The following is a 27,757-nucleotide window of genomic DNA, read 5'->3' as shown; positions in this document are numbered from 1 at the left end:
GCTGGTCGAGTGTGGGCAGTGCTTTGATGCTGGGGATGTTGGCCATGAGGGTTCTGACGTTCCAGGTCCTGAACTTCATTTTGAAGGGTGGAAGATGCCTGTGAGTGAGTTAATTTAACGTGGGGTGGCCATTGCACACCAGCTATCACACGGGCTTAGCTGAGCAAGGTCTTGGTCCAGTGGCAAGGGGGTCCAAGGCGACTGGAGACCAGGCACTGCTGTATGAGCCTAGTTGTCTACGGCGGGATGGGAGCCGTAAGCTCGGCGCTGAGCAGTGCCCTTCGGTGCGGTGGTGAGAAAACCGAGGCCTGGCTGAGGGCAGGCATTGGGAAGGTCAGGGGTCCACATTGCTGGTGCACACTGCAGCCACGGTACGCCAGTGGTGGAGGGAGTGAATTGCAAGTCTTTCTACTTTTTTCAATTTTTGCCTAAAACAGTGAGAAGCCTGGAAGGGAAGGAGCCTCTCTACAGCATGTCCGCTGAATATCTCGAATACATACCACAACAGAATATGGGCAGATTGGAACCATAGATAAAGCCTTCCCTCCCCCAACACCAAAATAGTTAAGAAGATCAGACAGATGCCTAAGCCTTGAAATCCTGCAACTGCCTCTCAAACAGTTCCAGGACTGTGGGCATCACTGGCAAGGCCAACATTTGTTGTTCATCGCTAGTTGCCTTGAAGAGGTAGTGCTGAGTATGACAGCTCGTACTCAATGTAGGAACACAGGACCAGGGGAAGGCCGTCAGCCCCTCCGTGCATAGCCCACAGCTGAGTTTATTTTGAAATTGGTTTGGTTTTAAAAATGTCTACTTACTTAAAACTATAGTGCAATATACACATGTTCTGGGACCATTATCCTCTTTGGACCTAATCAGGCTATGAAGTTGATGTATATTAACTTGAAAATATCCATTTTCTTGGAATTCAAGATTGGTAGACCATCGCATTTCCTGCAGTGGACGAATGATTTGTCTGTGCAAAGTTGTGCTCAAAGTTGTCCTCAAGCCTGTTCAGTCATTCAAGTAGATCATGGCTGATCTGTATCTCAACTGATTCCTGGGATGGGGGGATTGTCCTATGAGGAGAGATAGAGCAGACTAGGCCTATGTTATCTAGAGTTTAGAAGAATGAGAGGTGATCTCATTGAAACATACAACATTCTTCCAGGGCTTGACTGGGTAGATGCAGGGAGGATGTTTCCCCCGGCTGGGGAGTCTAGAACCAGGGGTCACAGTCTCAGAATAAGGGGTCGGCTATTTAAGACTGAGATGAGGAGAAATTTCTTCACTCAGAGGGTGGTGAATCTTTGGAATTCTCTACCCCAGAGAGCTGTGGAGACTCAGTCATTGAGTATATTCAAGACAGAGATGGATAGTTTTTTGGATATTAATGGAATCAAGGGCTATGGGGATGGTGCAGGAAAGTGGAGTTGAGGTCATAGATCAGCCATGATCTTATTGAATGGTGGAGCAGGCTCGAAGGGCCAAATGGCCTACTCCTGCTCCTATTTCTTATGTTCTTATGTTCAATTCCATTGACCCGCCTTGGTTCCTTGACCCTTTTTTGACATTTCCAATTGACTCCCAGCCTTTGCAGTTTTTGGGGGTTGAGAGTTCCCGAGTTCCTCAACCCCTGTGCAATTTCAATCTCCGGGTTTGGGGCGCGTAGCCTTAGTGAATGAATACTCACATGTGTGTGACTTTATCTAGATTGAAGAATGCATGTGCATCCACTTTCTCAAGTGTTGCATCGATGGAAATGTATCTGGAAGAGAAATGAGAAAAGGCTGGGGTGAGAAAAGAAACACTTTACGTAGGACAGGTATCTGCCACATTTAGACAAATATTTATTAGTTTATTCTTCTTATTGTAGTTTCACATGTCACCTTAATACTAGATTTATTTATCTATTTTTCCCTCCTCCTCTCCTAAAATTCTGATCCTGTTTTTAAATCCCTCTGTGGCCTTGCCCCTCCCTATCTCTGTAATCTCCTCCAGCCCCACAATCCTCCGAGATCTCTGCGCCCCTCCAATTCTGGCCTCTTGCGCATTCTCCGATTTTTATCACACAACCACTGGCAACTGTGCTTTCAGTCCCTCCCTAAACCTTTCTGCCTCTCTCCTCTCCTTTAAGACACTCCTTAAAACTTACCTTTTTGACCAAGGCTTTGGTCACTTGTCCTAATATCTCCTTATGTGATCGGTGTCAAATTTTGTCTTGATAACCCTCCTGTGAAGCACCTTGGGCCGGTTTACCATTAAAGGCGCTATATAAATGCAAGTTGTTGTTGTTGAAGCTACTGATTCATGCCACGGAGGTAAACCATGAAAGAAGACACAAATAACGTTCCAGAAGTACTAGGGGACCGAGGGTCTAGTGAGAAATAGGAACTGAAGGAAATCCTTACCAGGCGGGAAATTGTGTTAGGGAAATTGATGGGATTGAAGGCCGATAAATCCCCGGGGCCTGATCGTCTGCATCCCAGAGTACTTAAGGAAGTGGCCCTAGAAATAGTGGATGCATTGGTGATCATTTTCCAACAGTCTATCGACTCTGGATCAGTTCCTATGGACTGGAAGGTAGCTAACATAACGTCACTTATTAAAAAGGGAGGGAGAGAGAAAGGGGGTAATTATAGACCGGTTAGCCTGACATCATTAGCGGGGAAAATGTTGGAATCAATTATTAAGGATGAAATAGCAGCGCATTTGGAAAGCAGTGACATGATCCTTGTCATATATCCTATGTAATGCTTTGTAAATCAAGGCCCCGTCTTCTCTCTCAGGTGGACGTAAAAGACCCCCCAGGCTACTATTTGAAGAACATCATACAATCATAGAATCATCGAAATTTACGACACAGAAGGAGGCCATTTACCCCATCTTGTCCGTGCCGGTCGAAAAAGAGCTATCCAGCCTAATCCCCCTTTCCAGCTCTTGGTCCGTAATCTTGCAGCTTATGGCACTTCAAGTGCACATCAAAATACTTTTTCTATGTGATGAAGATTTCTGCCTCTACCACCCTTTCAGGCAGTGCATTCCAGGTGTCATCTGGGTGAAAAGATTTCTCCTCAACTCCCCTCGAATCCTTCTAACCAATTACTTTAAATCTATGCCCCCTGGTTATTGGCCCCTCTGCTAAGGGAAATAGGTCCTTCCTATCCACTCTATCTAGGCCCCTCATAATTTTATACACCACAATCAGGTCACCTCTCAGACTCCTTTGTTCCAAACACAACAACCCCAGCCTATCTAATCTTTCCTGATAGCTAAAATTCTCCAGTCCTGGCAACATCCTCGTAAATCTCCTCTGTAGCTTCTCTGTGCAATCACATCTTTCCTGTAATGCGGTGACCAGAACTGCACGCAGTACTCAAGCTATGGCCTAACCAGTGTTTTATACAGTTCAAGCATAACCTCGATTCTTGTATTCTATGCCTTGGCTAATAAAGGCAAGCATTCCATATGCCTTCTTAACCACCTTCTCTAACTGGCCTGCTACCTTCAGGGATCTGTAGAAATGCACTCCAGGGTCCCTTTGTTCCTTTACATTACTCAGTATCCTACCATTTATTGTGTATTTCCTTGTCTTGTTCGCAGGGAAGTTCTCCCCAGGGTCCTGGCCAAATCTTATCCCTCAACCAAATCACTAAAACGGATTGGCTAGTCATATATCTCATTGCTGTTTGTGGGAGCTTGCTGTGCGCAAATTGGCTGCCGCGTTTTCCTGCGTTACAACCGTGACTACACTTCAAAAGTAGCTGATTGGCTGTGAAGTACGAAGGATGTGAAAAGCACTATATAAATGCAAGTTCATCCTTTCTTTAGCCCGGAGACCAGGAGAGAAAACTGGGAAACGGCAATCTGTTAATCGAAAGGTTGGCCATGCAAGTTTGTTCAGGCTGGCAATTTCACTCAGTGACAGACCGAGAGCATCGTAAATAGACCGATCGGAATCACAAATACTTACATCCTTGAAATGTTTGGGAGCTTTGCAAAAGCTTCAGTGGGGATTGTCTTGAGTTGAGTCTCCATGAACCGGCTGTCGAAAGAGCAAAAAGAGTTCACTTTTAATATTACGTATCGCTGATAATAACATTGAAAGTTAATGTTCTGCTCATTTGATTTTCTCAGGTCAGTAATTTGACTGGCTCTTGCGAGCCTGGTGTTTGGCTCTGAGAGATTCTGGGTCCACCGACATCAACCTTCATCATCAACCCGGCTGAGATCAACAGGGACCACTGAGGCCCTTCATGATCTGTATGGGTCCGTGCCCCAGTCGCCAGCAGATGCACCGAGTAAACCAACAACAACAACTTGAATTTATATAGCGCCTTGAACCGGGTGAAACAGCCCAAGGCGGGACCAGAAGAGCGGCGGCGGCAGTGGGCATAAAAGCAGCTAGCGCCCGAGACCAGCGGCCAGAGCGGGGGATAAAAGCAGCTCGCTGGGAACAACAGCGAACAGACCAGTGAGGGGGGGGGGGGGGGAAAAAAATCAAAAAGTGTGACATCACAGGAAAGCAGGCAAGTGTTCGGCTGGTGAGAATTTCTCTCTTTTTTCTAAACTCGGGCATTGATTTAAATTAAGAGCCGCGATTATAGATTAAAAACTATAAGATAGATAACTGATATTTCAAAACTTGAAAACCTAATTAGTTGAATACAATACACTCGAGATGGCAGGGCAGGCGATGTGTTGCAGCTGCAGCATGTGGGAGCTGGTGGACACCAGTGCGATCCACGGCGACCACATCGGCAGCAAACGTTGGCGGCTCGAGGAATTCCAGCTCAGAGTTGATGAGCTGGAGTCCGAGCTTCACACACTGCGCTACATCAGGGAGGGGGAGATTTAACTGGACGCTGTGTTCCACAGTCACACCCCCTTATTGAAACTTATTAGATTCTGAGGGGGTTTGACCGGGTAGATGCAGTGAGGATGTTTTCTCTCGTGGGCGAATCTAAAACTAGGGGGCCATAGTCTTAGAATAAGGGGTCGCCCATTTAAAACTGAGATGAGGAGGAATTTCTTCTCTCAGAGGATTGTAAATCTTTGGAATTCTCTGCCCCAGAGAGCTGTGGAGGCTGGGTCATTGAATATAGTTAAGGTGGAGATAGACAGATTTTTGAATGATAAGGGAGTGAAGGGTTATGGGGAGCGGGCGGGGAAGTGGAGTTGAGGCCAAGATCAGATCAGCCATGATCTTATTAAATGGCGGAGCAGGCTCGAGGGGCCAAGTGGCCTACTCCTGCTCCTATTTCTTATGTTCTTATGTTTAAGGCGCTTCACAGGAGCTTTATCGAACAATATTTGACAAACAACAGATATTACACAGGATATACGGCACAGAAACAGACCATTCGGCCCAATCAGTCCATGCGGCGTTTATGCTCCACTCGCGCCTCCTCCCGTCCTTCCTCACCTAACTTTATCGGCATAACCCTCTATTTCTTTCTCCCTCATATGCTTATCTAACATAGCTCAGGACAGGTTGCACCAAAGCTTGGCCAAAGAGGTAGGTTTTAAGGAGCGTCTTACAGGAGGAGGGAGAGGTGGAGAGGAGAGGTTTAGGGAAGGGAAGTGCAGAGCAGCCTAGGCAGCTGAAGGCACGGCCGCCATCGGCCATCGGGGCGAACTTTACAAGTTAGGGTTCAGTTTTCCTATTTCAGTGAGAAGCGTGGATTGAAGTGAGTTTCTAAGCTTCAATGAGATGATCAGCATTCCTGTGAAGAGAAACAGGAGCAGGGAGGGTTCCCGCTCTCGGTCGACTTTCAGTGGCCCAAGGTGGAGAGCACGACAATGTGGGCACCAGGATTGGACTCAGCTGTGACTCACTCTGTGGTGGAAAGACTCACCGATGCTCAACGTCCTGGCTCAGCTGCACGGAACGTCCACCAGAGTGAGGTACCAGGTGCAGCTATAGCCCGGCAGGAGCCAATGTCTTCCGGAGAGAATGAGGACAACGAGGGACAAGGTTGGGGGTGGTGGGGAGGGGGTGGGGTGCGGGGACGGGGGTTGGGGGGGGGGGGGGCGGGGAAAGAGGGGAACTTTCTTTCAAACTCAGCCTGGAGCTGTGCAAATCCAGGCTTATCGACGCATGTGAGAGTCAGTGTAAGTGAGTGAAAGTGCGTCTTTTGGATGAGGCGTTAAACCGAGGCCCCAGTCTTCCCTCTCAGGTGGACATAAAAGATCCCACGGCACTGTTTTGAAGTAGAGCTTATCCCACGGTGTCCTGGGCCAATATCTATCCCTCAATCAACATAACAAAAACAGATTATCGGGTCATTATCGTATTGCTGTTTGTGGGAGCTTGCTGTGCGCAACTCGGCTGCCGCGTTTCCCACATTACAACAGTGACTACACTCCAAAAGTGCTTAATTAGCTGTAAAGCGCTTTGAGACGTCTGGTGGTCGTGAAGGGCGCTATATAAATGCAAGTCTTTCTTTTTTCTTTCTTTCTCGGCTTCAGCCTTGCTGTGCTCGGGTGGAGATTGTTTATTTTTTTGTAATGGAGGGCTGGTGCTGAAGTGACTTTTAACACGGCCCGTTGAGTTGGACGAAAGAGCAGTTTTTGATCTGGCTCCAATTCAACAGAAGGTCGTTTTTTTTTTTTATTTTACAAGGGAGGCTTAACCTTAATTAAACCGTGGATGAGCTGAAAGTCTACGCCGTGTGTCATGTATGTACATTCTGTTTGTAGCCACCAGATGGCGTCATTGTTGGAGGTCACTGAGCAGCGCGCAAATGGTGCTGCTCAGGTATAAAAGGCCAGCCATTTTGAGAGTCAGGCACTTTGGGCCTCAACAAAGCAGAGCCAAGGGTTGTACCTTGCTTAGTTAAACAGTACTCAGTTTGAACCTTTATTGCATACATAACACCATGTTACTGGCACCCCTTTGTACCTCGCTGAGCAGTGCTGTGCATGTGAGTGACTGCACGCAAGACCAGGGATCGCCTTGGCTCTCGAAGAGGCATTGTCTCTTATCTGTTCTAGTCATTCTTTTTTAAACCTGAAACCACTTTGCTGCTGGAGATGCCATATGGTAACCCCCAACATCTTTCACAGAATCTCGGAGAGGAATCCTTGTCAAACATGCAGTCGGACAAAAAACCCAACTGTAGGTTTGGTGAGAGAAAGCGTAAATTCTGATGGTACGCTGTTTAGACTCTGGGGGGGGGGGGGGGGGAGAAATTCACCCCCGCTGGAAATGGGCCGCCCCGTGTTGCCGCAATGGATGCGTTGACCTCTTGCGTGAAATTCAGCTCTTTGGCTTTTTTTTCCAGCGGGGCAGAAGTCGGTCGCAATGGGGGCGGAAGTGGAAGCGGGAGCGGTGTGTCCGTCATAATGGGGGGGGGGTGAGTATCCGCCATTGTCAGTCATCGCGCTGGCAGGTCACCACGTCTCACTTAAAGGGGAGGGCCGCTGCGGGCTGTGTGATTAGTTTAGTTAGGTCCACTGGGCCACCAGGGGAGGGTTTCGGCCGGGGCAGCGGCCTGGCACCCAAGAGAGGGGTGCCAGGGTGCCTGTTGGCCGAACCCGGGGGCATAATCGTCGGGCCAACCTGGCAATCAGCCGACAAAAAAAAAATAAGCTGGCGGCCGCGGCAGTGTGCCCTCCCCTTTAACGGTGGCCGCACCGCCATTTTACACACACCGCGAACACAATGCACTGACAGAAAAACCTGTCGGTGGCACGGAGCGGCAGGCCGAAGATTTTTGAAGGTGAATTTTGCTTGCAGGGCAGGAGTTCGGCGGTGCACACTTCGGAGGGTTCGGCAGCAGCGGGGCAGAAGTGGGGACCTCCGGGAAAAACCACCGGGGAGAATTTCGCGAGCGGCGGCCATTGGACAAAAAAAAAATCGGCGGCATTTCGACACCGCCACGTGGCCGCCGGAAAGGTAACAGACCTTACCGGGAGGCTGAATTCTGGCGCCCCCCCTCCGCAGAAGTCAGCTCGAGAATTCACAGATTAACAAGGGTGAGGCTGGGAGCATGAACTCCAAAACACGTGACAACACAGCCTGACCAACTGGTTCCAGATGTTCACGGACCCACTCTTGTTACCATATTCAGATGGAAAGAAAGAGGAAAGACTTGCATTTGAATAGCACCTTGCACAACCTCAAGCCGTCCCAAAGTGCGTCACAACCAGCGAGATAGTTTTAATACGTGGTTTCTGATTCTTTGCCATATTTTGAGTTGCCGTGAAGGCATTAGGGGGTCAAGATCATATTGCAGGCCTGGGATTCACCTGTGACTAGGCTGGGTAAGGGTGGCAGAGACCCCTTCCCTGGACGACGTTAGTGAACCAGTTGGGTTTGTACAATAACCCAGCAATGCTTCTGTTGCTCGCCCACAAATGACCAAATTTCACTCAAGTCAATTTCACAATCTGCCACGGTGGGATTCGAACTCACAATCACGGCTCGCTAGCCCAGCACCATAACCGCCGAGCTGCCATGGCCATGCCATGTGCTAGCCAGATAGCTCCGAAAGGGATAAGTGGGTGTTCATCAAACCTCGATGACGTCCAATTTGCGATACGGACTTGTTGCTTGGGGCAATTTCTGCAGCCATCCATGCAGCAGTATCAGCTGTGAAGTTGTTACAGAAATCCCCAGAGGGACCAGGCTTTGAAATTGGCCATATTGTTGGATGTTAACCGCTATCCCTGCTCTTGAAACAGTTAACGTTCTTGGTCGAGTACAGTCAAGTCGCTTTGATGTTAATTATAATCACCCACTTCCTCCAAGCCACAGGGGCGAATTAATACAAATTACTTTGGCAGAGCCAAGACCCAACAGTCAGTGGAATCCATTCACAGCCAAGTTTTAGCTACACACGTTTTATCTTTTACATCACTTTTATTCTCAGATTTCCTTGAAGCTCCCAGTGGGAACCTATGCTTATAGGTAGTGTGGGTCGGAGGTGCGGCTGTTGTGACAGTTAACAAGTTTGCCCATCTACAGAAGTCATGTAACTGCTCAAAGCATATTTAGAATACCATGTTTCACAATTGGTCACCGCGACATCGAAGATATACTTGTGAAAGTTACAGGAATAGCACCAAGCCTGTATCCAAGTGCATTCCCAATCTTCGATTTAAAAATCCCTCCGTGGCATTAAGAACATAAGAACATAAGACATAGGAGCAGGAGTAGGTCATTTGGCCCTTCGAGCCTGCTCCGCCATGGAACAAGATCATGGCTAATCTTCCACGTCAACTCCACCATCCCGCTCTATCCCCATATCCCTTAATTCCCTTTGTTTCCCAAAATGTATCAATCTCTGTCTTAAATATACTCAACGACTGAGCATCCATAGCTCTCTGGGGTACAGAATTCCAAAGGTTCACAAAAAACATTCCCAACCCATTACTCACCCCAGTAAAGTCACACAAAAAAACTTACCTCATGCAGTCGTTCCTTCCCTTAGTGCCCCGGGACAGCTCTGCAAGCCAGCTTTCTTTGGCGGGGTCACTAGGGGGCGCTACAGCTGCCACGCAAACCGAATTTTCCATCGGCTAGCGGGGGCATTGCACACCGGCGCGACGCTCCCGGGCGATACTCCTCCGCACCACCGGTACCGGCATATTGAATTTGCCGGGCGGTGCTAACCCTTTAGCGCTCCTCATGAGGGGCGCCACCCAACTGAATTTCTCCCCCTCTGAGTGTTAATAGCGGACGCTACCCCTCCACCCTTTCAACAGTGGCCATCAATATCTCCAAAAGGAAAAGGTGAACCGGTTACAGACAGACAGGAAAAAAAAGACTTGCATTTATGTAGCGCCTTTCTCATTTTGTGCAGAGCAAACTCCCACAAACAGCAATGTGATCATGACCAGATACTTTGTTTTCTATTGATGTTGGTTGAGAGATAAATATTGGCCAGGACACTATGGAGAACCGCCCTGCTCCTCTTCGAAATAGTGCCCTGGGATCTTTTACGTACACCTTAGAGGGTAGACGTGGCTGCGCTTTAACGTCTCGTCTGAAAGACGGCACCTCCGACAATGCAGCACTCCCTCATTACTGCACTGGAGCGTCAGAATAGATATTTGTGCTCAATTCTCTGGAGTGGGACTTGAACCCACAACCGCTGGACGCAGAGACGAGCTCTAAATGTGTGTTGTTTTAGTTTTTATTTAAGAGTAAATATTTGGATCCTCAATCATAGAATCATACATCACAGAAGGAGGCCATTCGGCCCATCGTGCCTGTGTCAGCTCTTTGGTCGAGCTATTTAATTAGTCCCACTCCCCCTGCCCTTTCCCCACAGCACTGCAAGTGTTTCCGCTTCAGATATTTATCGAATTCCCTTTTGAAAGTTATAATTGAATCTGCTCCCACCGCCCTTTAAGTCAGCGCATTCTAGATCATAACCACTCGCTGCGTGTAAATAATTCTTGCCATCTCCCCCTTTGGTTCTTTCACCAATGATCTTAACTCTGTGACCTCTGGTTATCGACCCTCCTGTCAGTAAAAACTATTCTCCTTATTTACTCAATCAAAACCCTTCATCATTTTGAACACGCTATTCTAAGAATGATGTTAATAGAACATTCCCAGCTCTATACGCCAAGTCATGCAAGAATTCTAAAAGTATCATTAAGTATTACTGCAGTGATTTACACTTTTATTCCTGTGTTCCTCATGTTTCATGGTATTACTCGTATCATTTGAAGTGTCAGCTGTGGCTCAGTGGGTAGCACCCTTGCCTCTGGGTCAGAAGGTTGTGGGACTTGAGCACAAAAATCTCGGCTGGCACTCCCAGTACAGTGCTGAGGGAGTGCTGCACTGTCGGAGGTGCCGTCTTTCAGATGAGACGTTAAATCGAGGCCCCGTCTGCCCTCTCAGGTGGACGTAAAAGATCCCATGGCACTCTTTCGAAGAAGAGCAGTGGAGTTATCCCCGGTGGCCTGGCTAATATTTATCCCTCAATCAACATCACTAAAATAGGTTGTCTGGTCAGAATCACGTTGCTGTTTGTGAGAGCTTGCTGTGCGGAAATTGGCTGCTGCGATTCCTACAACAGTGACTATACTTTAAGAAGTACTTCATGGGCTGTAAAGTGCTTTGGGAAGTCCAGTGGTTGTGAAAGGCGCTATAGAAATGCAAGTCTTTCTTTCTGGGAAGTAATTTATTTAAACCTGCAGAGAAAATGTTAAGGGAGTGAGAAGGAATGAGACAAACAGCAAATGTGGAAATAACTAACCTATGAAGGATCTTTGGATTCCTGAGTGACTCCTGTTCTTTTACAAAGGAGCACACAAACCACGTAAGAAGTAACAAATCATAGCGTGCATCTCAACGGCCCAAGAAATGTAATATTAGACAGAAAAGTGAACTTGCCCATGGGAATTGAAATTTACATTAATCTGCATTGTTTGTTTGTCCCTGACGCACACACACACGGCGCACACACACATGCACATACGCCCATGCACACACACACATAAGCCCACGCACACACACATGCACACACATATGCCCATGCTCATACACACACACGCGTGCACACACACACGCGCACACACGTACACGCACTCGTGTGCATACACACAATTCCACGCACACATGCACACACACACCATACACACACACACACGCACAATCGTATGCACCCACACACACATGCAATGCACACACTCACGTGCACACACACAACACACGCACACACCACACACACACACTCAATACACACACTCGCATGCACGCACACACACAATGCACACACACATCATACACACACACACTCAATGCGCACACACACACACACGCGCGCACACAATGCATACACTTGCATGCACACACACACAATGCAGAAACTCACACGCGTGCACATACACACAATGCACGCACACACACAATGCACACACACTCATGCGCACACACACACACATGTACCACAGAGAAACAGACACTACTCACACACATACACACCACACACAGGAAACCATCACCGTGTTTAGGAGTCTCCCTTTCAAGCTATTGAGAATTTTGTAGCCAAGCGACCGGGTTTCTGCTTGCTTGGTACAGAACACACTCTCCATAGGGACACACCACACTTATCCAAATCCACAGAGCTTAGGAACAGGCTGAGGGAGCTGAGGCTTAGTGGCTCAGGGATAATGCTGGAGTTTAACACACAAGCTTACCAGAGCTGCTTATGCAGCTATGAGCAATCTGTTGGAGGATAATAATTACTTCATCCTCTTTAATAACAGATTCAAAAGACTAGAGACAGTAATATGTCTGACAATTAACTTTATTTATTATTGTTCCAAAACATTAATCTTGAGACGACATACAGAGCAGTACACGCATGCTTACATCTGGAGACTCACGTGTAAAGAACGCCTCGGATATCGTGAGCAATGCTTATCCAAAGCTATTCACTGCAGCTCTCCTTGAAGGTATCTAGGGTTAGAAATTCCTGGCCTTAGAGCTAAACCATAGCGCCATTAAATGGTGCTAAAATGGCGGCTGTTGCTCTTTTGACAGCTGCTGGCGGTTCCCACGGCGACCACTGTTTTTGTGCTTAGCTTTGCGCTGCCGGTAACTGCCAACATCATACTGGACAAAATGATTTTACATCACAAGCCCAAACTTCAACCTTAGCGCTGAATTCAAGCTGGGTCCTAAACAAGCCAAGTTAACTTGGCATGCAAGCAGGCTGACATTGGTGATGTCTGCACCTCAGGTAAGTTTGGAATTAAGGCTTTGGAAGGGTTTTTTTCGATTTTATTGAAGTAGTGGCTTGCTGCAATAGATATGAAATTTTTTTTTAAGTATGCAGGGAATGCTTGCAAGGGCTCAGATGGTAAATGAAAGCCTTTGAGAAGACAGGACCAGCAAATACTCAGCAGGTCTGGCAAAATCCGTGGAGAGAAAAAGAGAGTTAACGTCTCAGGTCGAGATGCTGCCTGGCCAGATGAGTATTTCCAGCATTTCATATTATCATTTCACATTTCCAACATCCGCTTGCAGCGGAAAGAGGAGGACACTGGAGACGAGGAATCAGACGGATGGATGCAACCCAGACAGCCCCTTTCTGGCCGGGATATCCGGGATGGAATAATCCACCTGTAGTCCCAGTGACCACAACCCTAAATCCCCTTTCAACATTAGTTCCACATCCTACCTTCCCTCTGTTACTGACCATCACAGTGTCCTCTTGGCCACGATGCTGAAATAAAAACCATCCCAAAGCAAACTTTCCAATCCACCTATATACTGCTATCCATTCAATGTGACATCAAGAAATCAATTCATCACCCGTATGCGTTCTCTTACTGAGTGTCTCGTGTGTGTGCCTTTGCCTATCCTGCTGATGTCACGCAGTGCTACCCCAGTGGCTGCAGCATGGCTGGTGGAAGGCTGCTGGCTTTCAGTGGGGGACACTGCAAATGGTCCTGCTGGTCGACCTTGAGCTGGTGGCTGGCAGTATCAAATCAATCTTCTTCTTCTTGTTCGTCTTCATTCTCCTCTCCCTCTTCTTGGTCACCCACGGGTGGGCTGGGTGGGCTGCATTTCTCGGGTGTGTGAAATGAGGAAGGCGCAAGGGTGGAGTTGTGGTGAGGGGAGGCCGGGAAAGCTTGAGGTGCCTGCGAGAAGGAGGATAACATACGAGGATACCGGGCATCTTGTATCCTTTCAGCCCCGCCACTGGCCAAGGGCTCAGCCATGCCCCTGCCAAGAACGGCCTGCACCAACTCCTCCAGGGGGGGGGGGGGGGGGGTGAGGTGAATCTCGGAATGTGAGGTGTGCCTTGTCATTGGTGCAGATTGTGAGTGATGTGCAATTGGTAGGAGACGGCTTTTGAAGATGCATTCCGTGACCTTGACCACTGCTTCTTTGGGCACTGGAGCCAGAAGGGGGGGGAGGCAACATTGCCTCGGTGATGTGGTCCCACATTCTTTCCAGAGGGCCTCCTGGCCCCTGTGGGTAGAGGGCCGGCCTTGCAACGTTGACCCCCTGCACAAAGCTGGAGTGCTGTGTGCGAGACCCCCCAGCTTGCTGAGCCATTTATGTTAGCGCTGAGGCATAATTCCCATGTTTTGAAGTTAAGAAGGGAATTCAGCTGAATATTCACGTTTGGGACTTCTTTTTAAACGTTAAATATATTTTTTTTAAAAGGCAGGAAGGGCTGAAAACTGCATTGTTTCATTTCATTTTAATTTGTATTGTTTCAGTGCGCATGGCCCCTTTAATTTTCAGACCTCTTCATTGCCCACAATGCATTGCGAGCTCCACACCCTCGCTCCCAGAGGCAGTGCGAAGCTCGAATGTCACACCTGGGCAGGAACTTCGCCTCGAATGCCTCCAGCAACGTCACCAGGACGGTGTTGCATGGCAGGTAAACACTGCATCAACAATCTCCGTCCCCTCAGATCAATTTTGCTCCATTAGCGTTGCGGCCATTTTCAGCGGCTGTTAACTCCAGTTGCAACTTTTCTGGCTGAAACGCATTTCTCTCCCTAGTAGTTCTGACTGAATTTTGCTTCCGATCAATCCTTTCATTGTCGAATTCTTGCTGGAGTTAGCTTTGTTAGGTGTTTTATTCCTCTTATACCTGAACACTGACTGCCCTCCTGTATGGCTCAGAGACATGGACCATGTACAGTAGGCATCTCAAGTTGCTGGAGAAATATCACCAACGATGTCTCCGCAAGATCCTACAAATCCCCCGGGAGGACAGGCGCACCAACATCAGCGTCCTCGTCCAGGCTAACGTCCCCAGCATTGAAGCACTGACCACACTCGACCAGCTCCGTTGGGCAGGCCACATAGTCCGCATGGCAGACACGAGACTCCCAAAGCAAGCGCTCTACTCGGAGCTCCTTCACGGCAAACGAGCCAAAGGTGGGCAGAGGAAACGTTACAAGGACACCCTCAAAGCCTCCCTGATAAAGTGCAACATCCCCACCGACACCTGGGAGTCCCTGGCCAAAGACCGCCCTAAGTGGAGGAAGTGCATCCGGGAGGGCGCTGAGCGCCTCGAGTCTCATCGCCGAGAGCATGCAGAAATCAAGCGCAGACAGCGGAAAGAGCGTGCGGCAAACCAGTCCCACCCTCCCTTTCCTCAACGACTATCTGTCCCACCAGGGTCTGTGGCTCTCGTATCGGAGTGTTCAGCCACCAAAGAACTCACTTTAGGAGTGCAAGCAAGTCTTGCTCAATTCCGAGGGACTGCCTATGATGATGATGATGACCTGGACACCAAAAGTTAAATTATAAGGAGAGATTTTACAAACTAGACTAGTATTCCCTGGAATTTAGAAGGCCAAGGGGTGCTTTGATTGCTGTTTTCAAGATATTAAGGGGAACTGGTAGGGTAGAAAGAGAGAAACTACTTTTGCTGGTTGGGGATTCTGGACGAAGGGACATTTCCTAAAAATTAGAGCCATGCCTTTCAGCGGGGGAGTTAGGAAAGGCTCCTTCTACATGCAAAGGGTGGTAGAAGTTTGTAAATACCTTCCACAAATGGCAATTGATGCTAAGCCAATTGTTAATTTTAAATCTGTGATTGATAGATTTGTGTTAACCAAAGGTATTAAGAGATATGGGGCAATGGTGGGTATATGGAGTAGGTCACAGATCAGACATCATCTCATTTAATGGTGGAACAGGTCGAGGAGCTAAATGGACTCCTCCTGTTCCTTAGATTATCGAACATACAATGATAAAAGGCCTCATTTCTAGGATAATATCCTGATCAATAACTTGCTACATTGTCTACGGTTTCATCCTTCAGCAACCTTTGCTTCCTATAATTACTCTTATAGCTTTATGTCCTGGGGTGTCACTGTGATCAAAAGATAAAATCTGCCAGCACACAGATCAAATCTATTCTGATTTTACTCATGTGATTTAACCATAATTGCAACATAAACTGCTCTGTCTTTGTTCTGAACTAAAATAATGTAGACACAAATCTACATCCTTAAATACACCACGCATTGACTGCAAAGTTATCTGGAGCTCAGTGGGAAGAATCACACGCGGTAATAATAGTTACTGCTTCTCCCTCCGTCTCCAGAATACTGCACTCCTCCCCTCCCCTCCCTCCGTCTCCAGATTACTCACTCCTCCCCTCCCTCCCTCCGTCTCCAGAACACTGAACTCCTCCCCTCCCCCCCTCCGTCTCCAGATTACTCACTCCTCCCCTTCCCTCCCTCCATTTCCAGATTACTCACTCCTCCCCTCCCCTTGTCTCCAGAATACTGCACTCCTCCCCTCCCCTCCCTCTGTCTCCAGTTTACTCACTCCTCCCCTCCCCTTGTCTCCAGAATACTGCACTCCTCCCCCTCCCCTCCTTCCGTCTCCAGAATACTCACTCCTCCCCTCCCCTCCCTCCATCTCCAGATTACTCACTCCTCCCCTCCCTCCCTCTGTCTCCAGATTACTCACTCCTCCCCTCCCCTTGTCTCCAGAATACTGCACTCCTCTCCTCCCCTCGTCTCCAGATTACTCACTCCTCCCCTCCCTCCCTCTGTCTCCAGATTACTCACTCCTCCCCTCCCTCCCTCTGTCTCCAGATTACTCACTCCTCCCCTCCCTCCCTCTGTCTCCAGATTACTCACTCCTCCCCTCCCCTTGTCTCCAGAATACTGCACTCCTCTCCTCCCCTCGTCTCCAGATTACTCACTCCTCCCCTCCCTCCCTCCATCTCCAGATTACTGCACTCCTCCCCTCCCTCCATCTCCAGATTACAACTCTCCTTCGCTGCCCCCCCCCCCCCGCCACCCCGTGTCAGGACACCCTCAGTGCAGTACGGTGACAGAATTTGGCGCTGTGCTCCAGTTGGGGCCCAACCAATTTCCAAGACCCGCAGACTGTACTTTTAAACCTGGCTGTGCACCACACACCCTCGGTACAAGCTGTTAGTTTAACGGTGATTCAGTCTGCCCTCTTTATGTATGCTGAGGATTGTGTAGAAAATATGTTCCATTCAAATATAGATTGGAAAATTCAAGCTAATGGAAGACAACCCAAATTTGGCAGCACGTGGAAAATTCTCCCTTGGTCTGTATTTCTGGCTCTTTTCTTTTTGGGAATAAAAAATACTATTCCAACTCTCTCCTGGTTGGCCTCCCACGTCCTACCCAACGTAAACTTCAGCTCTGTCAAAACTCGGCTGCCCTTATCCTAACTCGCACCAAGTCCCACTCACCCATCACCCCTGTGCTCGCAGTCATTGGCTCCCAGTCTGGCAACGCCTCAATTTCAACATTCTCATCCTTGTTAACAAATCACTCCACGGACTTGCCCCTCCCTATCTCTGTAATCTTTTTCAGCCTCACAATCCCACAAGATGTCTGTGCTCCTCAAATTCTGGCCTCTTGAACATCCCTCATTATAACTGCTCAAACATCGGCGGCCGTGCTTTCAGCTGCCTGGGCCCTAAGCTCTGGAACTCCCTCCTTAAACCTCTCCGCCTCTCTACCTCTCTCTCCTCCTTTACGACGCTCGTTAAAACCTACCTCTTTAAACAAGCTTTTGATCATCTGCCGTAATTTCTTCTGTGGCTCGGTGTCAAATTTATCTGTTTGTCTGTAACACTGTTGTGAAGCGCCTTGGGACATTTTACTACGTTAAAGGCGCTATATAAACAAAAGCTATTATATAAATGTGCTACTGGGCCATAATTTGCGGCCCCTATGGGTGCAAATGAGGTGCGTACACGCCCACAATGACCGCGCAGGTTCCGGGTTCAAGCATGCGCTGCGTAGGCGCTAAAACCCAGAACTTGTGATCTGTCAAGAATCTTCTTGACATCATCCACATACACGGGAAAGGGGCCTCCGTGGCTCTTTACCCAACGTCTGCCCAGCGAATGCCTGTGAAATTCTGCCCGCGTAAGGCCTGCGTTTACCAGCCTAAGACTTTTAAAGAACAGAAAAATAATTTTTTTCAATAATTTATACATTTTAAAAGCTGTTTATTTTTAGCCACTTTAAAATATGTTAAAAAAAAATCAAAACATTTAATTTTTGTTTTAAATATTTAATTAAGTACCATTTTGATTCATTTTATATATGTGATGTTTCTTTTTACTTATTTGAAGTGTACATGTATTTTGGGGGGTATTTCCATTCATACTTATGGGGGTTCCATACATACAGAATCCCCATAAATATGAATGGTGATGCCCGTCTTTCATTGGTTGGGCTGGCCCATGTGATCCCAGGGGCGCTTGCGAAGCACCTGCACCCCTGGGCTACGAGGGCCTCTAGGCAGATCTAAACATAGCGGCCCGGGAGCGCAAGTGTCCGATCCACCGGAACCATCAGGTAAGTTTGTACATTTTTTTGCTGGTTAGAGGCACCCGCCCGCGGGAAATCCAGGGCCAAGATCTCCTCATGTGGATCGGGGTCAAACTTTTGTCTGATAATCACTCCTGTTTCTACTACTTTAAAAGGTGCTATATAAATGCAGCCAAAGGGTAATTTCAGTGAGCCCTCACTCCCAGAGAGGAGTCAAGCTTGAAACCCGTACAGGTCGGAGATATGAGCCAATGGGGAATTAGTAATGGGGCACATGGAGATGGCAGAAACTCTGAACAAATATTTTGTATCAGTCTTTACAGTAGAGGACACTAACAATATTCCAATAGTGGATAGCCAAGGGGCTATAGGGGGGGGGAGGAACTTAACACAATCACAATCACTCAGTAAGATAATAGGACTAAAGGCAGATAAATCCCCTGGACCTGATGGCTTGCACCGTAGAGTCTTAAGAGAAGTAACGGCAGGGATTGTGGATGCATTGGTTTAATTTACCAAAATTCCCTAGATTCTGGGGAGGTCCCAGCAGATTGGAAAACTGCAAATGTAACGCCCCTATTTAAAAAAGGAGACAGACAAAAAGCAGGAAACTATAGACCAGTTAGCCTAACATCTGTGGTTGGGAAAATGTTGGAGTCCATTATTAAAAAAGCAGTAGCAGGACATTTGGAAAAGCAAAATACGGTCAGGCAGAGACAGCATGGATTTATGAAGGGGAAGTCATGTTTGACAAACTTGCTGGAATTTTTTGAGGATGTAACGAGCAGGGTGGATAAAGGGGAACCAGTGGATGTGGTGTATTTGGACTTCCAGAAGGCATTTGACAAGGTGTCACATAAAAGGTTACTGCACAAAATAAAAGTTCTCGGGGTTGGGGGTAATATATTTGCATGGATAGAGGATTGGTTAACTAACAGAAAACAGAGAGTCGGGATAAATGGTTCATTCTCTGGTTGGTAACCAGTAACTAGTGGGGTGCCGCAGGGATCAGTGCTGGGACCCCAACTATTTACAATCCATATTAACGACTTGGAAGAAGGGACCGAGAGTAACATAGCCAAGTTTGCTGACGATACAAAGCTGGGAGGAAAAGCAATGTGTGAGGAGGACACAAAAAATCTGCAAAAGGACATAGACAGGCTAAGTGAGTGGGCAAAAAATTGGCAGATGGAGTATAATGTCGGAAAGTGTGAGGTCATGCACTTTGGCAGAAAAAATCAAAGAGCAAGTTATTATTTAAATGGAGAAAGATTGCAAAGTGCCGCAGTACAGCGGGACCTGGGGGTACTTGTGCATGAAACGCAAAAGGATAGTATGTAGGTAAAGCAAGTGATCAGGAAGGCCTTTATTGCATGGATGGAATATAAAAGCAGGGAAGTCTTGCTACAGCTATACAAGGTATTGGTGAGGCCACACCTGGAATACTGCGTGCAGTTTTGGTTTCCATATTTACGAAATGATATACTTGCTTTGGAGGCAGTTCAGAGAAGGTTCACTAGGTTGATTCCGGGGATGAGGGGGTTGACTTATGCGGAAAGGTTGAGTAGGTTGGGCCTCTACTCATTGGAATTCAGAAGAATGAGAGGTGATCTTATCGAAACGTATAAGATTATGAGGGGGCTTGACAAGGTGGATGCAGAGAGGATGTTTCCACTGATGGGGAAGACTAGAACTAGAGGGCACTATCTTAGAATAAGGGTCCGCCCATTTAAAACAGAGGAGAAATTTCTTCTCTCAGAGGGTTGTAAATCTGTGGAATTCGCTGCCTCCGAGAGCTGTGGAAGCTGGGACATTGAATAAATTTAAGACAAAGATTGACAGTTTCTTAAACGATAAGGGCTTATGGGGAACCGGCAGGGAAGTGGAGCTAAATCCATGATCGGATCAGCCATGATCTTATTGAATGGCGGAGCAGGCTCGAAGGGCTGTACGGCCCACTCCTGCTCCTATTTCATATGTTCTTATTTAACATCCCAAGGCACTACACAGCCAATGCAGTACTTTTGAAGTGTATTCACTGATATAATGTAGGAGAACGCGGAGGGCAAATTGTGCACAGCAAGCTACCACAAACAGCAGCAAGATAAATGACCGGATAATCTGTTTTTAGTGATAGGGGTTGAGGGACGAATATTGACCGGGACACCGGGGAGAACGCCCCCCTGCTTTTCTTCGCAGTAGTGCTGCAGGATCTTTTATCGTCCACCCGAGAGAGCAGAGGGGGCTCGGGCTAACGTTGCATCCGAAAGACGGCACGCCCGGCAGTGCTGCGCTCCCTCAGCGCTGCACTGGGAGGGTCAGCCTGGATTATGTGCTCAAGTCTCTGGAGTGGGACTTTGACCTTCGACCTTCTGACTCAGAGAGCGAGCGTGCTGCCTGCGGAGCCACTTCATGCAAGCCGAGACACCCAGGAAATCACGCTGGCTCCAGACCCGGCAAAGTCAACGCGTCCTGCCGGGATTTTCCTCATAGTTTCCACAGGAATTTCTTTAAGAAGTACCAAGATAACCTTTGGGTGATGAGAGCTGAGCACCAGATGCAGTGTCAACTGATTTGGTTGCAAAGCGACAAGTCCAGCGTGGGCTTCCCGACGATCGTTGCCATGGAGCTTACCACCCAGGGAGTGGCTGACTGCTCTCAAATGTCGCAGGCTTGTGCATCTGTCAGTCCCTGGAAAACATGGGGAGCGCCACAGGACGGTCAAATTTCATCAAACATCGACCTGGAGAGAAGTGGGAATGTCCAAATCCCCGCTTGCCCAGCCGAGCGTAACACTAGCCATGCTGTTAGAGAATGGGGCAGTTTGGCTGGAAAAATTCCTGGGATTCCCATGTGAGCTGGCCGGAATGTGCATCGGCACACACAGTTTGCATTCACCTAGGGCCAGGATCTTTGATACGCACCCACTTTCTGACTGAAGATTCCTGGTTTCTTTTACAGGAACTGAAGGAATCAAAATAATTACAGTAAAAGGCGCTGGACGGGGGTTGGGGCCGGGGGGGGGGGGGGGGGGGAAGAGAACAGAGAATCAAGGAAAGGGGGGGTACTTTCAGCGTAAAGATCCTCCCCCGACCCCCTCCCAAGTTAGGGCAAATAAAAACCGCTGGATGTGGTGTTGGGAGGTTCCTGTTTTCTGCAGGCTGGGTCTCACTGAGTCTGTCTCCCGTCCCTCAGGGAATTGGATATGTACCGAAGGAAAAGAATGTGCAGGGCGATGGGAAAAGGCAGGGGGAGTGGGACTAGCTGAGGTGCTCTTGCAGAGAGCCGGCACGGGCTCGATAGGCCGAATGGTCTCCTTCTGTGCTGTAACCATTTTATGATTCTGTGACTCCTGCTCGCTGCAACACGATACCCATGACACGGAGCATGTTGGAGGTTCATGTGCAGTTTGTAGATGGTGTCCTCTGAGCATGTGATGGATCTCACTGAGCGTTCAATGGATCATACTGTGTGTGCAATGGGTCACACCAAATGTGTAATGGATTATACTGAGCATGCAATCGTTCACACTGAGCGTGCAATGGATCACACCGGGTGTGCAATGGGTCACACTGAATGTGCAATAGATCACACTGAGTGTGCAATGGTTCACAATGAGTGTGCAATGGTTCACAATGAGTGTGCAATGGGTCACACTGAACGTGCAATGGATCACACTGAGTGTGCAATGGTTCACCTGAGCGTGCAATGGGTCACACTGAACGTGCAATAGATCACGCTGAGTGTGCAATGGTTCACAATGAGTGTGCAATAGATCACACTGAATGTGCAATGGTTCACCTGAGTGTGCAATGGGTCACACTGAATGTGCAATGGTTCACCTGAGTGTGCAATAGGTCACACTGAACGTGCAATAGATCACACTGAGCGTGCAATGGATCACACTGAGTGTGCAATGATTCACACCGAGGGCTAGACTTTCCATTAGTTTTGCATTGCTACCGCCCACTTAACGTTCATGTTAACGCTGAGATGAGGTATACCGCCCAGATATCGCCGATTTCGCATAAAAATGGAAACTAACGCCCATTTATCACTCAGTTATTGTCCAGCGTTACTTTCGGCATTTAGTTAACGCCAGGAATTAATAATACGGCCCACCCATTTTTTCCTGCCGTAAACGTCATAAAAATGGAAACTAACGCCATTGTATCGGCGAGTGTTGCTTTTGGCATCTCGCCCAGATATCGCCGAAAATATCGCGTGCCGAAACAAACGCTGAGAAAAAGCTGCTCTCACCTGAACTAATCACAGCGGTGTGGACGCCAAGTCAGCATGGATTTGTGAAAGGGAGATCATGCTTGACAAATCTTCTGGAATTTCCAGTAAAGTGGACAAAGGAGAACCAGTTGATGTGGTATATTTGGACTTTCAGAAGGCTTTCGACAAGGTCCCACACAGGAGATTAATGTGCAAAGTTAAAGCACATGGGATTGGGGGTAGTGTGCTGACGTGGATTGAGAACTGGTTGTCAGACAGGAAGCAAAGAGTAGGAGTAAATGGGTACTTTTCAGAATGGCAGGCAGTGACTAGTGGGGTACCACAAGGTTCTGTGCTGGGGCCCCAGCTGTTTACATTGTACATTAATGATTTAGACGAGGAGATTAAATGTAGTATCTCCAAATTTGCGGATGACACTAAGTTGGGTGGCAGTGTGAGCTGCGAGGAGGATGCTATGAGGCTGCAGAGTGACTTGGATAGGTTAGGTGAGTGGGCAAATGCGTGGCAGATGAAGTATAATGTGGATAAATGTGAGGTTATCCACTTTGGTGGTAAAAACAGAGAGACAGACTATTATCTGAATGGTGACAGATTAGGAAAAGGGGAGGTGCAACGAGACCTGGGTGTCATGGTACATCAGTCATTGAAGGTTGGCATGCAGGTACAGCAGGCGGTTAAGAAAGCAAATGGCATGTTGGCCTTCATAGCGAGGGGATTTGAGTACAGGGGCAGGGAGGTGTTGCTACAGTTGTACAGGGCCTTGGTGAGGCCACACCTGGAGTATTGTGTACAGTTTTGGTCTCCTAACTTGAGAAAAGACATTCTTGCTATTGAGGGAGTGCAGCGAAGATTCACCGGACTGATTCCCAGGATGGCGGGACTGACCTATCAAGAAAGACTGGATCAACTGGGCTTGTATTCACTGGAGTTCAGAAGAGTGAGAGGGGACCTCATAGAAACGTTTAAAATTCTGACGGGTTTGGACAGGTTGGATGCAGGAAGAATGTTCCCAATGTTGGGGAAGTCCAGAACCAGGGGTCACAGTCTGAGGATAAGGGGTAAGCCATTTAGGACCGAGATGAGGAGAAACTTCTTCACCCAGAGAGTGGTGAACCTGTGGAATTCTCTACCACAGAAAGTAGTTGAGGCCAATTCACTAAATATATTCAAAAGGGAGTTAGATGAAGTCCTTACTACTCGGAGGATCAAGGGGTATGGCGAGAAAGCAGGAATGGGGTACTGAAGTTTCATGTTCAGCCATGAACTCATTGAATGGCGGTGCAGGCTAGAAGGGCTGAATGGCCTGCTCCTGCACCTATTTTCTATGTTTCTATGTTTCTATGTTTCTACTTCTGGGAAGTTTTGATGTAATCTGGAGTTATTTTAAGGCGATTTGAACATCTGAACAAACATCTTATCATACTGTGGACGAATTGAATTTATTTGATTTGATTTAGTAGGTACATTTATTATTTGTGAACAATAGGTGTAATACTGATAGTTATTGTAATGGGGCCTGTAATTTCTCAGCCTGTCTTGATGACTACATGCATGCTGCAGACTAGAGATGGCAGAAGGTTTATTGAAGAGCGTTATGTGCCCAATCAAAGAAGGGGCAGACTGGGGAGGAGGACGAGAACTTACACCCGACGCACTTACCGGGAGAAGCGGTCTTATCTGAGAGAATGTGCAACAATGTTATGTTAAATAAAATAAATTTAAGATGTGTATTAATTCATACTGAGAACTGTACAAAACACCCCACCCCAACAAAATTGAAACATTTATATCATCTATTACATTTTTAGCACTTCCAACAAGACTTCAAACACAGAGAACACAGATGCAAAAAAACAAGGGGATGCAAAAAAAAAATCCCCCCCCCCTCAATGCTTCCTCCTGTCGTTGGCAATGGGAGTGCGGCACCCTGGGGTTCAGTGCCGCGTTCCGGAACACCGGTAGCCCTGTGACACCAGTGTTCCTGGCTATCACCTCCAGGGCCACCGCTATCCGCGGCACGTACTCTGTCATGGCCGCGGACATGGTGGCCAGCTGTTGGGACGTGCCCCCCCCATTGTCTGGAGGATCTGCTGACCTAAGTCAACACTCCTCCTGGACAAATTAACCATGACCCCGCTTCTGTCTGTTGCTCATGGAGCAGTCCTGCTGCGTCGAACCAACCTCCACCGGGTCGGTGCCGGCAGGGAGACACTTGGGGTGCCCTGCGGCAAAGTGCTTGGGCCCGCTACCTCCATGGCGGAGGAGGACATGGCCGCAGGAGCACGAAATGTCATCGGTGTTGTCGACATGCTGGAGCTTGTTGCTGCAGGCTCTTCAAACTCCGCACTGTCGTCGGTGGAGAAGGCAGCTCCACGGGCGAGATTCGGGGCTCCTCACCGCCAGAATGACGATCCCCGCCTACGCCGGATCCGCACCTTGCCTCGGCGCTGCCTGTGACTGAGGTGTTGGCGGAGCTACAAAACATAAATGCAGCAATTAGAGGAGAAGGGGCTGCCTAGGGTCACGGGGTGATTCAAACGCTATGCACATGCACGAGAACAGCACTACCGCTATCAAAATAATCATAGACATCACTTTTAATGAACATAACCAAATTCTGCATTAGAATGATTTTCATGTGCCCATCATTAATTAGATAACACTTTCATCAATCCTCTATCATATATTGTTCGGGTATGAGTGGGTGTGGCATCTACTGACTTTACATCACGCAATGGTGTATAATTTACTCACATGGCATCACATCAGGTTCTGCTGCTGCATGCGTGGCTGAGCGGGGGTGGCTCCCCACTAGTGCCAGCGCACGCTCCTCAAGGTCGGTCGGCTCAGTGATCACCGGCGGGTCGCCACCCGTGCGCCGGCGCTCGGCCCTATTCTTTGAAAGCTTCTTCTGCAAAAGGTGTCACCAGCACAACATGGCATAAGATCATTGCATAAGATCATTGCTAGGAACTGTCACAGATACTGAGACAACACATAACCGACAGATGTTATAATAATAATAATAATTATTATTATTATCATTATTAACCTAAAGACATGCATCGTCTTTAGACTGGATCAACTGGGCTTGTATTCACTGGAGTTCAGAAGAATGAGAGGGGACCTCATAGAAACGTTTAAAATTCTGACGGGTTTAGACAGGTTAGTTGCAGGAAGAATGTTCCCAATGTTGGGGAAGTCCAGAACCAGGGGTCACAGTCTAAGGATAAGGGGTAAGCCATTTAGGACCGAGATGAGGAGAAACTTCTTCACCCAGAGAGTGGTGAACCTGTGGAATTCTCTACCACAGAAAGTTGTTGAGGCCAATTCACTAAATATATTCAAAAAGTAGTTAAATGTAGTCCTTACTACTCGGGGGATCAAGGGGTATGGCGAGAAAGCAGGAATGGGGTACTGAAGTTGCATGTTCAGCCATGAACTCATTGAATGGCGGTGCAGGATCGTAGGGCCAAATGGCCTACTCCTGCACCTATTTTCTATGTTTCTATGTTTCTATCGTAAACTTACGCTTTGAGTTAAACATTCCCGGTCGAACTGCAGTACATCAGATCTGAATTTATTCACTCATTACACTTACAATTCCAATTATATAAATATATAAGTAAATATAAATAATTACTCTGCCGGAGCCAACAAGGTTGTTCCAGCGCTTGCAGCACTGGTTGCCTTCATGCACCTCGTGCGTCACCGACAAGACCACCTCAGCTATCTGAGCCCAAAATTTTCTGGTAAACCTTCAGGGTGAGCTTCCCACGCCCACCCCGGGTCAATTGACTCCAACGTGACTCCACCTCCTGCAGGAGGGCAGAATTTGCCTTGTCGGAGAATCTTCAAGCTCGTTTTAGTCCTCCCAACTCCACTTCCTCTCCAACTTCACTGCTCTCATCAGCCTCCTCCCCCTCCACATCGTGATGTCTCGCCTCCTCCATGTCTTCCATGTAATTAATTTTTTTTTGCCAAAATTTCGATGTCAACAAACTAAATAGTGCTCTAAATTCTTCTTACTCCTCCCAAAAATCTTTACTACCTCCCACAACAGCCAAACAAATCACAAAGAACCAGACAACACACCCACACACGCTTTCACTTCCTCTCTGCTCTCTCTCTCTCTCTCTCCTCTTCTGCGAATGTATTGATGACCCGACCTCCTGAAACATGGGAAAAGACCATTGCTGTGACATTTTATGGCAAAAGGAAATAAAATGACCACTCACGCCCATTTCACATCGCGTCCGCTAATGCCCATTTTATAAGGTGGTAAATAGGGATTTTGAAAATGGGCAATAATCCGGTGATTTCAAAACCTATAATAAACGCCAACGCTGGAAATAACGCCCATTTTGGGGGGATCTGTATCTTAATGGAAAGTCTTGCCCCTAGTGTGCAATGGATCAGATTGAGCGTGCAATGGTTCACAATGAGTGTGCAATAGATCACAATGAGTGTGCAATGGGTCACACCGAGTGTGCAATAGATCACAATGAGTGTGCAATAGATCACACTGAGCGTGCAATAGATCACACTGAGCGTGCAATAGATCACAATGAGTGTGCAATAGATCACACTGAATGTACAATAGATCACACTGAATGTACAATAGATCACACTGAGTGTGCAATGGGTCAAAGTGAGTGTGCAATAGATCATACTGAGCGTGCAATGATTCACACTGAGTGTGCAGTGGATCACACTGAGCGTGCAATGGATCACACTGAGTGTGCAATGATTCACACTGAGTGTGCAGTGGATCACACTGAGTGTGCAATGGATCACACGGAGTGTGCAATGATTCACACTGAGTGTGCAATGGATCACACTGAGCGTGCAATGGATCACACTGAGCGTGCAATGGATCACACCGAGCGTGCAATGGATCACACCGAGCGTGCAATGGGTCACACTGAGTGTGGGATAGATCACACTGAGCGTGCAATGGATCACACTGAGTGTGCAATGATTCACACTGAGCGTGCAATGGATCACACTGAGTGTGCAGTGGATCACACTGAGTGTGCAATGGATCACACTGAGTGTGCAGTGGATCACACTGAGTGTGCAATGGATCACACTGAGTGTGGGATAGATCACACCGAGCGTGCAATGTTCATGCTGAACAGGAGGGTGGTCTGTGCTTGGCACACTGATGGTGTCCTCACTCTCCAACTATTATCTACTACCAGGACCGTTTAAGAAAAACAGTCTGTAACATGGGAAGCTGCAC

General features: G+C 47.8%; 1 protein-coding gene across 1 annotated transcript in view; it reads right to left on the bottom strand.

The window, feature by feature from the left end:
• tshr (thyroid stimulating hormone receptor) overlaps positions 1–27,757 on the bottom strand; it is a 128,801-nt gene that overhangs the window by 57,354 nt on the left and 43,690 nt on the right. Inside the window, exons 2-3 of the mRNA XM_070877943.1 lie at positions 3,974–4,045; positions 1,694–1,768 (exon numbers count right to left, since the gene is read on the bottom strand). Of these exons, the coding sequence (XP_070734044.1) occupies positions 1,694–1,768; positions 3,974–4,045 (147 nt within the window). The remainder of the gene's footprint in view (positions 1–1,693; positions 1,769–3,973; positions 4,046–27,757) is intronic.

Source organism: Pristiophorus japonicus, chromosome 4 (genome assembly GCF_044704955.1).
Source record: "Pristiophorus japonicus isolate sPriJap1 chromosome 4, sPriJap1.hap1, whole genome shotgun sequence".
Taxonomy (NCBI): Eukaryota; Metazoa; Chordata; class Chondrichthyes; family Pristiophoridae; genus Pristiophorus; species Pristiophorus japonicus.
The sequence above is the reverse complement of the archived record's forward strand: the minus strand, read 5'-3'. Positions and strand labels throughout refer to the sequence as shown.